Genomic DNA, 12,190 nt, shown 5'->3' on the forward strand with positions numbered 1-12,190 from the left:
ACTTCTTCAGATACACTGAAACAGAAGTTTCCAGACCCTTCTATATAGTGAGAAGGTGGGGAGGGGTATTACTCAGAAGGGTGGTGGGAATGGGTGATTGGCAGATAGCTGTGATGAGCCTGTTGACGACTCTTAACGGCTGCAATAGGTCTTACAGGAAAAAGCAAGGGGTGAGAAGGTGAAAAATGGCTTTGTCATGTATAATGAGATAAGAATCCAAGGTCTTTGTTCAGACCAGGACTCTCCATGGTTTTAAGTCTGGTGATAAGTTGCAATTCAGCAGCTTCTCTTTCCAGTCTATTTCTGAAATTCCTTTGTAGTAAAACAGCTACTTTGAGATCTTGTATAGAATGTCCTGGGAGATTGAAGTGTTCTCCTACTGGTTTCTCTGTCTTGTGATTCCTGATGTCTGATTTATGTCCGTTTATTCTTTGGCGTAAGGTCTGGCCTGTTTGTCCAATATAGAAGGGTCACTATATAGAAGGGTCTGGAAACTTCTGTTTCAGTGTATCTGAAGAAGTGTGCATGCAAACGAAAGCTCATACCAAGAACTAACTTAGTTGGTCTTTAAGGTGCTACTGGAAGGAAAAATTTTTTTGTTTTGACTATGGCAGACCAACACGGCTACCTATCTGTAACTCAAAAAAGATTGAGACATGCTGGGCAGTTGCAAGCCTAGGACACCTCAGAGGACCAACCCCACCCTAGGGATGCTAGGAGACCAGCGGTGCCTCCTATTCACCAAGAGGCCACTGCAGAGGCAGTATTTTTTTTTGGGGGGGGGGACTGTCGAGGTGGCAGGAAATCTGGTCTCCAAGAAGCATGCATTGGCTATTGCTTCCATTGTGGCAGCGGCCGCAGCAATGCATTCCTTTGAGGCCAGATCTGCTGTCCTTGTGGATCTTGCCACCTTGTCTCATGGTGTGCCAGCCCTGGTCTTGCACTAGTTGGCATTTATGAGACTTAAGAGCAAATGGACTAAAGCAAAGATCTGCAACGGGGGCACAGTTTGGGTATGGTGAACCTCTTGCCTCATGAGGAATTGTTGCTGAATTCAGCGAGACGTGTGTTGAATAAATAAGAGGAATTCGCTCCGATACTTCCCTGTGGCCCCGAACACCACTGTGATCTTCTTTTGTGTTGTCATTGCTGATCCGGATCTAGATCAGGGGTCAGCAGACTTTTTCAGCAGGGGGCCAGTCCACTGTTCTGCAGACCTTGTGGGGGGCCGGATTATATTTTTTTGGGGGGGGGGGGAATGAACGAATTCCTATGCTCCACAAATAACCCAGAGGCGCATTTTAAATAAAAGGACACATTCTACTCATGTAAAAACACGCTGATTCCTGGACCATCTGCAGGCCAGATTTAGAAGACGATTGGGCCGGATCCGGCCCCCAGGCCTTAGTTGTCAGGAGTTCAGCCTACACTTGAGTTCTCTCCCTTCTGGTCGATCGTTCGGGAGCTTCATAAGCTTTCTTCAGTCCAAACATCACAGCAACGAATGCCAACCGACACCGGCACACTTAGGGATCCGCAGAGTTTGCCCAGTTCGCGTGACAGACCTCGGCAACTCAGCATTTTGGCTAATCTACCTTATTTACATATAAACACACACGGAGCACTGCAACATGGCTCCCTCTCTCTCTAGCATCAGACAGCAAAGAGAAAAAGAACAAAGGACAACAGTCCCACTTCACGGAACACAGTAACACAAACATCCTGTTTCCGTCACTTCCCACTCTGTGGAGTCAAAACATACACTGTCCTGTGAAAGACAAAAATCCTATGACTGCAATCATGGAGCAGGAATTCTAACAGCCTACTTATGATCTGACTGGGGTTGAGGTGCTAATCTAGGTTTATAGGCCGAGGGAGCCGGCGTACAGCTTCTGGGTCATGTGGCCAGCATGACTAAGCTGCTGCTGGCGAACCAGAGCAGCGCACAGAAACGCCATTTACCTTCCCGCTGGAGCTGTACCTATTTATCTACTTGCACTTTGACGTGCTTTCGAACTGCTAGGTTGGCAGGAGCAGGGACTGAGCAACAGGAGCTCACCCCATTGTGGGTCTAAAGGACGCGGGTGGTGCTGTAGGTTAAACCACAGAGCCTAGGACTTGCTGATCAGAAGGTCGGCGGCTCGAATCCCCACGATGGGGTGAGCTCCCGTTGCTCGGTCCCTGCTCCTGCCAACCTAGCAGTTTGAAAGCACGTCAAAGTGCAAGTAGATAAATAGGTACTGCTCCAGCGGGAAAGTAAACGGCGTTTCCATGCGCTGCTCTGGTTCGCCAGAAGCGGCTTAGTCCTGCTGGCCACGTGACCGGGAAGCTTTACGCCGGCTCCCTCGGCCCATAAAGCGAGATGAGCACCGCAACCCCAGAGTCGGCCACAACTGGGCCAAATGGTCAGGGGTCCCTTTACCTTTTACCTTTGATCTAGACATAGCTGTCAACTTTCAGATTTGAAAATAAGGGATCAGCAGCCTCACCTGTCCCGGGGACAGTCTGTGGGATATCTAACAATCCAGGACAGCAGCGGGAAACGGTGCTGGAATAAGGGAATTTCCCGCAACAAAGGGAAGGTTGACAGCTATGGATCTAGATATTGCTGGTAGCAGGAGAGCTTGGATCATGTAACCCCAAATTCCAAATGTCACAGCTCCATGTGGGAATGGGATGTGAAGTACACATTAACCGGCCCTGCCCCACCAACCTTGTGAGGTAGGCTAAAGGCAATGACTGGCCGAACAGTACCCAGTGTGAACTCGAACCCAGGTCCTAGTCTAGCCACTGCACTGGAGAATCAGGTCTGCGGACACCCGTGTTAGCCGGTGCACACGTTGCAAAGAGTTTCTGCTTTAATGGCTAGAAATGCATTCGCTTCTGCGGCCTCGTGTCAGCAGCCAGGATGGCCAGGTGTTTAAGGCCACTTTTAGAGGGGAAATCTGAAGAGTTTAAAACGAGTTTTCTATCCATTCATAGAACCCGCAAAGGGCAATTGAGCAGCAAGCCTCCTTCTCCTTTAAGGCGCGGGGCGAGGCATAATTAGGCAGCGGCCCCTTTAAATAAAAACCTTCCTTCCTCCGCGCTTTCCGAGCGCGTCTGGTTGTCCCGCCCCCTTCCCCGTTCCGTGAGCGTCCGCACGACGCATGCGCAGCCCGGGAAGTTCTTTCTGGGTTCTGAGGTTTGGTCCACGCGGGTTCTTTGCTGCTGCGTCTGGCGAGCGGCGGCGATGGTGAGTTTGTGACGTCACGGGCTGGTTCTGTGACGCAGCTGCCATTGCTTTTTCTCCCCGCCCCACCCCTAAAAGCAGGGTGCAGGAGGCAATGGTGTGTGGGGCTCTTATTATTATTATTATTATGCAGTCAGGGAAGCCGCTTGCAAGTCGGGGTCGGTGGGGAGTCGGCGAACTTTTCCTGCTTTGAATTTCTGGGCTCAGAGCACAGCAGCCTGTGTTTGGGCGATGAATGCAGGCAGCAGGGTAGCTTAAAAATGCACCTTAAATACTAACAGCGTCGCCATCATCATTAGGATCAATGCTTTTTATGTTCTCCTTTTCATAGTAGAGTTGGAAGCGACCACGAGGGTTATTTACTAGTCCAACCCCCTGTAATGCAGAAATCTTTAGCCCGACGTGGGTCTTGAACCCACAACCCTTATGAGTTAAGAGCCTCATGCACAACCTCAGCTGAATCTCTTTAAGCACTTCCTTACACTGGCCTTAGACATCAGAGATAATGTGTTGCCAGGGTCCACCCTATTTCTATGACTGTAATCCGTTTTATTTTTTAAATATATCTTTATTCATTTAAAATAAATACAGTGGTACCTCGGGTTACAGACGCTTCAGGTTACAGACTCCACTAACCCAGAAATAGTACCTCGGGTTAAGAACTTTGCTTCAGGATGAGAACAGAAATCGCACGGTATTGCAGCAGCAGGAGGCCCCATTACCTAAAGTGCTACCTCAGGTTAAGAACAGTTTCAGGTTAAGAATGGACCTCCAGAACAAATTAAGTACTTAACCTGAGGTACCACTGTACATTTATGAAAAATAGACACACATACAAGTAAACAAACAATCAAACAAACAAATAACAGAAAAATCAAACAAACCACCACACTATAAGATATAAGAAGATTAATATAATTATCATATAAATTCCTGGTATTGAACACAATTTTAAAATTTATAGAAAAGAAATTTAAAACTGACTTCCAATTAATCTCACTGTACTATAATCCATTTTAATTGTTGCTAATTTGAAAAGTGTTGGCAACCCACCCTGGGGCCTGCTGGTGTAGGGCGGGTAATAAATTTAATAATGGTGGTGATAATAGCACCATTATTGTTGTTCTGTGTAACACCGTATTAGTGTACAGCGACTTGGCAAAGAGCACTGTTTCCTACCCCGAAGGGCTTTTAGCCTAAATTAGAGGCAAGGAAACAGTGGAGCAAAGGGGAAACTGAGTCGTGAATGGGCAGAGGAAAAAGGATGATGGGTATTTCGGTTACCTGTAGTTGAGCACTTGTTGCCACAGGGGCTAGAAACCTCTTTTCAGACTGTGGGTCCTATTCCTTTCTGAGCCTCTACGCTGACAGGGGCACGATGGGAGTTGTAGTCCGAAACACTGGGTGCTCCCACCGTTTGTTGGAAGCTGATATGTATATATGTGATGTGTTTGGTGCATAATGCTTCCAGCTGAGCAGTGGAATAAAAGTTGTGTGAGGCCGTCTTGTCTTTAAGTGCAAGGGAGTCTCTGGGTCAGGGGTAGGCAACCTAAGGCCGGGGGGGCTGAATGCGACCCAACTGCCTTCTCAATCCAGCCCACGGACGGTCCGGGAATCAGTGTGTTTTTACATAAGTAGAATGTGTCCTTTTATTTAAAATGCATCTCTGGGTTATTTGTGGGGCATAGGAATTCGTCCATCCCCCCCCCCAAAAAATGGTCTGCTCCCCCCCCCCAAGGTCTGAGGGACAGTGGACCGGCCCTCTGCTGAAAAAGTTTGCTGACCCCTTCTCTGGGTGATCTCTTTACATTTGTGCTTCCTTCATTGCAGCTTTTCTACTCATTCTTCAAGTCCCTGGTAGGGAAGGACGTGGTGGTTGAACTGAAGAATGATTTGAGGTACAGTTGGGTACAAACACATCTTGCTCTCCTTGGGGAAAATCCAGGAGCCTTGGTCCTAACCCTTTTCTAAAAAACAAAACAAAATTTATTATTTCTATCCTTCCCATCTAGCTGGGTTTCCCCAGCCACTCTGGGTGGCTTTCAACAGAACATTAAAAACAAAATAAAATTTCAAACATTAAAAAACTTCCCTAAACAGGGCTGCCTTCAGATGTAAAAACAAAATTTATTTCTCAGCTTTTGCATCCCTCCCCAAATATCCCATGTGTCCTGGCTGGCTTTTAATTGTGCCCTTTCTGCTTTTTTACAGTATATGTGGGACCTTGCACTCGGTGGATCAGGTATGAATTACACCTAAAGCCTATTTCTTCCTTACAGATTGTAAAGGTAAAGGTAAAGGGACCCCTGACCATTAGGTCCAGTCGTGACTGACTCTGGGGTTGCGGCGCTCATCTCGCTTTATTGGCCGAGGGAGCTGGCGTACAGCTTCTGGGTCATGTGGCCAGCATGACTAAGCCGCTTTTGGCGAACCAGAGCAGCACACGGAAACGCCATTTACCTTCCCACCGGAGCAGTACCTATTTATCTACTTGCACTTTGACGTGCTTTCGAACTGCTAGGTTGGCAGGAGCAGGGACCGAGCAACGGGAGCTCACCCCGTCGCGGGGCTTCGAACCGCTGACCTTCTGATCGGTGAATCCTAGGCTCTGTGGTTTAACCCACAGCGCCACCCACGTCCCTTGTTTACAGATTATGTCCTACCCTAATTCTTAGTGGATCGCGTAGGCGCAGCTTATAGTTAAACTATGGAACTTGCTCCCACGGGTGGCAGTGATGTCCATCAACTTGGATGGCGTTAAAAGGGTTGGCAGATTCACGAGAGAAGGCTAGTTGCAGCTAGTGGCCATGATGACTAGGTTCATAGAATCATAGAGTTGGAAGAGACCACAAGGGCCATCGAGTCCAACCCCCTGCCAAGCAGGAAACACCATCAGAGCACTCCTGACATATGGTTGTCAAGCCTCTGCTTAAAGACCTCCAAAGAAGGAGACTCCACCACACTCCTTGGCAGCAAATTCCACTGTCGAACAGCTCTTACTGTCAGGAAGTTCTTCCTAATGTTTAGGTGGAATCTTTTTTCTTGTAGTTTGGAGCCATTGCTCCGTGTCCGCTTCTCTGGAGCAGCAGAAAACAACCTTTCTCCCTCCTCTATGTGACATCCTTTTATATATTTGAACATGGCTATCATATCACCCCTTAACCTCCTCTTCTCCAGGCTAAACATGCCCAGCTCCCTTAGCTGTTCCTAATAAGGCATTGTTTCCAGGCCTTTGACCATTTTGGTTGCCCTCCTCTGGACACGTTCCAGTTTGTCAGTGTCCTTCTTGAACTGTGGTGCCCAGAACTGGACACAGTACTCAAGGTGAGGTCTGACCAGAGCAAAATACAGTCCCACTATTACTTCCCTTGATCTAGATGCAATACTCCTATTGATGCAGCCCAGAGACAGAATTGCAGGAGAGGAAGAGTGTTGTCGCTCTCATGCCCTGCTTTTGGGCTTCCCACAAACATCTGTTCATCCGCTGGGAGAACTAACTGGGCCACTGATCTGATCTAGCAGGTTTTGCTTATGTTATGTTCTAGGTTTTATGAAAAATATGTGCATTTTGGTTCTTAAAAGGGCTTCATGTTTGACTGTACGATATGTGCAAGCAGGCTTACAGAAAGCAGAACGTCTCTTTAGTAGTGCGGCTATAAGGTTTTATTTATTTTAATTGTGGGGCGTGACAGAGATGTGTAAAATGATGCCTGCCACGAAGAAATCGGACTGGGAGGAGTTTTCCTTCCTCCTCTCTCGTAATACTAATGGGGCCACCCAGGGAAGCAGAACGTGTTGGAAGACTCTGGACGGGCGAAGGAGAAACCGTCACAGAGCTTATTCTTGAATTCGGTCCACGAAGAGCAGCGATGGCCACCAACTCAAAAGATTAGGAAAATTGATGGGGAAATATAGTTGTTAATGGCGGCTACCTCTCCTGGCCATGTTCTGCGTCCACAGTGGGAGACAGTGCCCCTCTGAATAGCATTTGCGTGGAAAAGCAAATGGGCTGTTGGGCTCAGATTCTGCTTGAGGGTTTCTCGTTGGTGTCTGGTTTGTCACCGTGACGACAGGATGCTGACACAGATACTCCCAACAGGGCTCTATGTTCAGTGGAAGCTGACCAGAGGTGTTGATTAAGGTGGATAAACAGCAAAGGGGTAATGAACAGGCTGCTAGGCAGAATGTTGTATTACTTTTGAACCTTGCTTGCTTAGTTCCGCCCCACCCTCTCTCTTCCCTGATTTTGCAGTATCTGAATATCAAGCTCACAGACATCAGTGTGACTGATCCAGAGAAATACCCTCACATGGTGAGTGATGGACGTAGGGCAAAAGGGGGGGTTTGGGACGGCAGGCGTGAGAAGTGTAGATAAATGCCGAGGTAGAAATTGGTATCTCTCTTGCTGGCTTTTAACCTGTAAAGCCCCATAACCAGTGCAGGGATTTTTCTTGCTGGTGGTTGGGGGAGAGTTGAGTCCTACTCCGACTTTCCACAGGCTTACCCTGATTATTTGTTGTTTTAGAGCAGGGGTATGTAACCTAAGGCCCGGGGGCCGGATGCAGCCCAATCGCCTTCTAAATCCAACCCACGGACGGTCTGAGAATCAGCATGTTTTTATATGAGTAGAATGTGTGCTTTTATTTAAAATGCATCTCTGGGTTATTTGTGGGGCATAGGAATTCGTTCATTTCACCCCCCAAAAAATATAATCCGCCCCCCCCCAAGGTCTGAGGGACAGTGGACCGGCCCCCTGCTGAAAAAGTTTGCTGACCCCTGTTTTAGAGCCATTCAAAACCACTTGGCATTTTAAAAAAAATCTCAAAGTGTTATCCAGAAATTACAACCAAATGAAAATAATAATTATTAAAACAAAATCAGGGATTCAGAAATAGCGAGGCCCGGTATTAGGCTCAGAGAAAGCCTGGGCAAAAAGATATCAGATATCTGATAGATGATGTTCTACCCAAGTCTCATTTTAGCCTCCTAGATACAGGAGTTAATGGCGTTTTTGAAAATGAATTGGGGGGGGGGAGTTAATTTCCCACCCCCACCCCATCTGGTGCCCTGTCACCTCCCCCCACCTCAAAAACAACCTTGTGGGGTAGATCTGTGGGTGCTGTTTGGCCACAAGGTCACGCAGTGGAGGATTTGAACTGTTGCGCCCCCCTAGTCCAGTCCGGACGCTTGTGATCTCTGCACCCTGTAACACTATTCTTCCTCTCCAGTTGTCCGTCAAGAACTGCTTCATTCGTGGCTCCGTCGTCCGCTACGTCCAGCTTCCAGCCGATGAGGTCGACACGCAGCTGTTGCAGGATGCTGCCCGCAAGGAAGCTTTGCAACAGAAGCAGTGAGGGCGCCTCCTGCTTTCATCCCCCTCTCCCTTTCTGCACTGCGTGGTTTTCCTGGCAAAGAGTTGAATGAAGATGTGGGGAAGCTAGACCCACCTTCCATACCTGCCCCCTGTGCCATGGAAGCCGCCTCCAATATTCTGTGTGCGTGCACACACACACACCCCAGTCCTGCACCCGTTGGGAGGCAGAATGCGTCCCCCAGGCTAGAGTTGGTGCCAGCCTCCTATGGGCTGGATCCAGACTTACAAGTCACCCTTGCAGAAGGCCCACGGGAATCAATAGGAATTTAGCCACGGCTACCTGAAATCCCGTCAATTTTGGTGGGTCTGTTCCAAGCGCATCGAAACCTGGGTCCCAACCCTGCAAGAAGCAACAAATTGGTTTCTCTTTTGCTTTAAGTTCAAGGAGGTTGTCTGTACACTCCTGTTCCGTTCCTGGTTGGGACGCTGAACCCCCTTCCATGGTAATGGCAGCAACTTTTTTTAAAAAAGTAATTATTTTGAGCCAGTAGTTCAATTTCCCAGCCCCTGCAAAAGCTTCTACTATTTCATCTGCTCTACCTGTGGCATTGTTCAGTAGTGGGAAACGTTACTTCTTCACAGGGGGGCTAATATCCCACCATGTCATTTCCGGGTTTTCCCCCACCCATTGTTTTTGTCCTTCCTTCATTTGTTCTCCTACCTGTGTTGCCGGTAGAGGCCACAATCCTGTGGGTATTCCAGGTGGTGCAGACTTGAGTTCCGCAATCTATAATTTCCAATTAGTAGTACTGGGGGTGGTTCAGATTCTGTGGCAATGCTTCTATTGGCCAGCAGAGGGTGCCCCAGGGCCAGCCAAGTTTCCCTAAGCAAACTTGGGTCTCCAGCTGTTTTGGGACTACAACTCCCATCATCCCTAGCTAGCAGAACCAGTGGGGAGGGATGATGGGAACTGTAGTCCAAAAACTGCTGGGGACCCAAGTTTGGGAAACCCTGCTTTATAGCAACTTTTGTGTTTGGCCCGCAAATACGGGACCTGCCCATGTTTGTATTTTCTTGTATTTTGTTTTCCTCATGACCTTTGTGCATTTTCTTTTTTAAGAGGGCAAACTGAAAGAGAAATTGTATGTAAAGTTGCAGAAGAATAAAAGGTTGCATTTGAAAGATTGTGGCTGTTATGGGCTCGGTCTAGGACTTTGAGAATATACCACAACCATGGTTCTGTATGAATGACACACATTAAGACCATGCAATTAATTTTCCATATTATTATTAAGAAATAAATAAATAAATAAATAATTTATACCCCGCCCATCTGGCTGGGCTTCGCCAGCCACTCTGGGCGGTTTTCAACAAAATATTAAAATACAGTAATGCATCAAACATTAAAAGCTTCCCTAAAAAGGACTGCCTTTAGATGTCTTCTAAAAATCTGGTGGTTGTTTTTCTCTGACATCTGGTGGGAGGGCATTCCACAGGGCGGGTGCCACTACCGAGGAGGCCCTCTGCCTGGTTCCCTGTAATCTCACTTCTCGCAGGGAGGGAACCGCCAGAAAGCCCTCGGCGCTGGACCTCAGTGTTCGGGCAGAACGATGGGGGTGGAGACACTCCTTCAGATATACTGGACCAAGGCCATTTAGGGCTTTTAAGGTCAGCACCAACACTTTGAATTGTGCTTGGAAATGTACTGGGAGCCAGTGTAGGTCTTTCAAGACCGGTGTTACGTGGTCTCGGCAGCTGCTCCCAGTCACCAGTCTAGCTGCCGCATTCTGGATTAGTTGTAGTTTCCGGGTCACCTTCAAAGGTGGCCCCACATAGAGCGCATTGCAGCAGTCCAAGTGACACCATATATCCTGTGTGTTGCTTTGTTTGGTTTCTATAATACATATGCAGAATAAGACACAGCCAGGACTTCCAAGAATGGAATCCAGCTCTAGGGAAAACCATCTCTTAGGAACCTGCCTTATGCAGAGTCAAATAACTGGCAAATCATTGGTAGTTTTTCCTAACTTAGCAGCAACTTTCCAGAATTCCAGGTCTCCCCTACTACTAACTGGAGTAGCTGGGAATTGAAACTTCTGCATGCGTAGCAGATATTCTGCCACTGAACTCCAACCCTTTGCCAAAGAAGAACAATCCCTTCCTGTTCATCATTGCCCCATCCTGCTTTGCAAACTTGGGTCGGTTTTAGAAACCGGATACTGCACTCAATGGCTTTGCACTGTGACCTTCCCAAGGCATTCCCGTATTCCTCCTTGTTAGCTTATTTTGTGGAGTTCTTGAAGGCTGTAAAAAAAAGTTGGGCAACTTATCAACACATGCCCTGCTGATCCTCTGCATGTAATAAGGAACATAAAAACCAGCTTGGAGATTTGCCGATTTATTAACTTTTGCTTCCCACTGGCAGTCCAATGACTTAGAAAGATGGATCACCTCCTCAATGGCCTCACTGACCATCCCAGAGGGCTTGTGGTCAAAAGCAAGGAGGCCTGCCACTCTGAACAAGGCACATAGCCAAAGCTACACTACTGTATCCTCCAAGGCTCAGCAAAGGGGAATGATACCCAGGACCCTGGGTGTCTGTATTGGAGAGAAACTAGAGCAGGCTTCCTCAACCTCGGCCCTCCAGATGTTTTTGGCCTACAACTCCCATCATCCCTAGCTAGCAGGACCAGTGGTCAGGGATGATGGGAATTGTAGTCTCAAAACATCTGGAGGGCCGAGGTTGAGGAAGCCTGAACTAGAGCATTCCGGGGGTGTTTGTAAAACCATAGGGGAGATGTAGGGAACCTTTGGCCCTCCAGATGTTGCTGACTGCTATCTCCCATCAGCCCCGACAAACATGATGTCACAGATTGGTTGGATACAGAGGAACGGGGGGGGGGGCACCAGCTTGGGGAACCCCCAAGGGAAGAAGGCTCAGAGCCAAGGGAGAGGTGGTGGGACAATGGTGAGTGGTCAGAGGGAGAAGACTGGGGGGAGGAGGAGGTGTCTGAAGCTGAAGAGGTAACAACTTAGTGAACTGGAGAGAGTCCATGTCAGAGGTCCAGAATCGGAGGCAGAAGCTGAACCAGAAGAGGAGGGAGGTCAAGCGGCAGAGATGTGTCTGGTTGGCAAAGAGCCACAGGTGTCTCCCCCTCCTGGTGCGACAAGCTCCCCTCACCCCTGGGTCTCCCAGAACCAGCAGAGGCATGAAGAGGGTGGAGGAGGGGTTAGCTTCACGAAGGCACAGTCTCAAGATTGCTTGGGGGAAACCCTAGAGAGGAGGGGGCAACTGTGGGGAGACAGGGACTGTCAGGGAACTGCCACTGGCTCAGAGGCGAGAAATAGAAGGGCAGTTGTGTTACAGGTAGCCTCCGAAAATCTTGCGAAGCAGTTCCTCTTCCGGGGAGGAGGGAAGCCCCACCTCCAGTGGAGAAGAGGTGCAAGGACCAGAGGATGCTGGTGGGAGCCTTAACACCGCTCCTGGGCAAGCCGGACAGGAGGGAAACACGCCCTTGCCATCGCCCAGCCTGCGCAGTAGCCTAAGACGCAAAGAGGGGGAGGAGAAGGTTGGGAGTAACAAAACTTTTATGTTGGGGGAGGTACAATAAAAGACCACTCCCGGATTCTGCTAGCAATTGAGC

At 48.5% G+C, this 12,190-nt stretch overlaps 1 protein-coding gene across 1 annotated transcript; it reads left to right on the forward strand.

Moving 5' to 3' along the window:
* Positions 1–3,106: 3,106 nt before the first annotated feature.
* On the forward strand, positions 3,107–9,728 carry LSM2 (LSM2 homolog, U6 small nuclear RNA and mRNA degradation associated). The gene is made up of 5 exons (XM_079964210.1): positions 3,107–3,235; positions 5,063–5,130; positions 5,444–5,474; positions 7,485–7,544; positions 8,461–9,728. Exons 1-5 carry the CDS (start codon positions 3,233–3,235, stop codon positions 8,584–8,586), a joined length of 288 nt encoding a protein of 95 aa, XP_079820336.1. The 5' UTR covers positions 3,107–3,232; the 3' UTR covers positions 8,587–9,728.
* The last annotated feature ends 2,462 nt before the right edge of the window (positions 9,729–12,190 follow it).

Source organism: Podarcis cretensis (assembly GCF_951804945.1).
Source record: "Podarcis cretensis genome assembly, chromosome: 2".
In the NCBI taxonomy this organism is placed as follows: domain Eukaryota; kingdom Metazoa; phylum Chordata; class Lepidosauria; order Squamata; family Lacertidae; genus Podarcis; species Podarcis cretensis.

Excerpts from the sequence above, each read along its gene's own strand:
- LSM2 (XM_079964210.1), top strand. Across the intron at positions 5,131-5,443 it reads GAACTGAAGAATGATTTGAG|TATATGTGGGACCTTGCACT; the intron begins GTACAGTTGGGT and ends GCTTTTTTACAG. Across the intron at positions 7,545-8,460 it reads CAGAGAAATACCCTCACATG|TTGTCCGTCAAGAACTGCTT; the intron begins GTGAGTGATGGA and ends CTTCCTCTCCAG.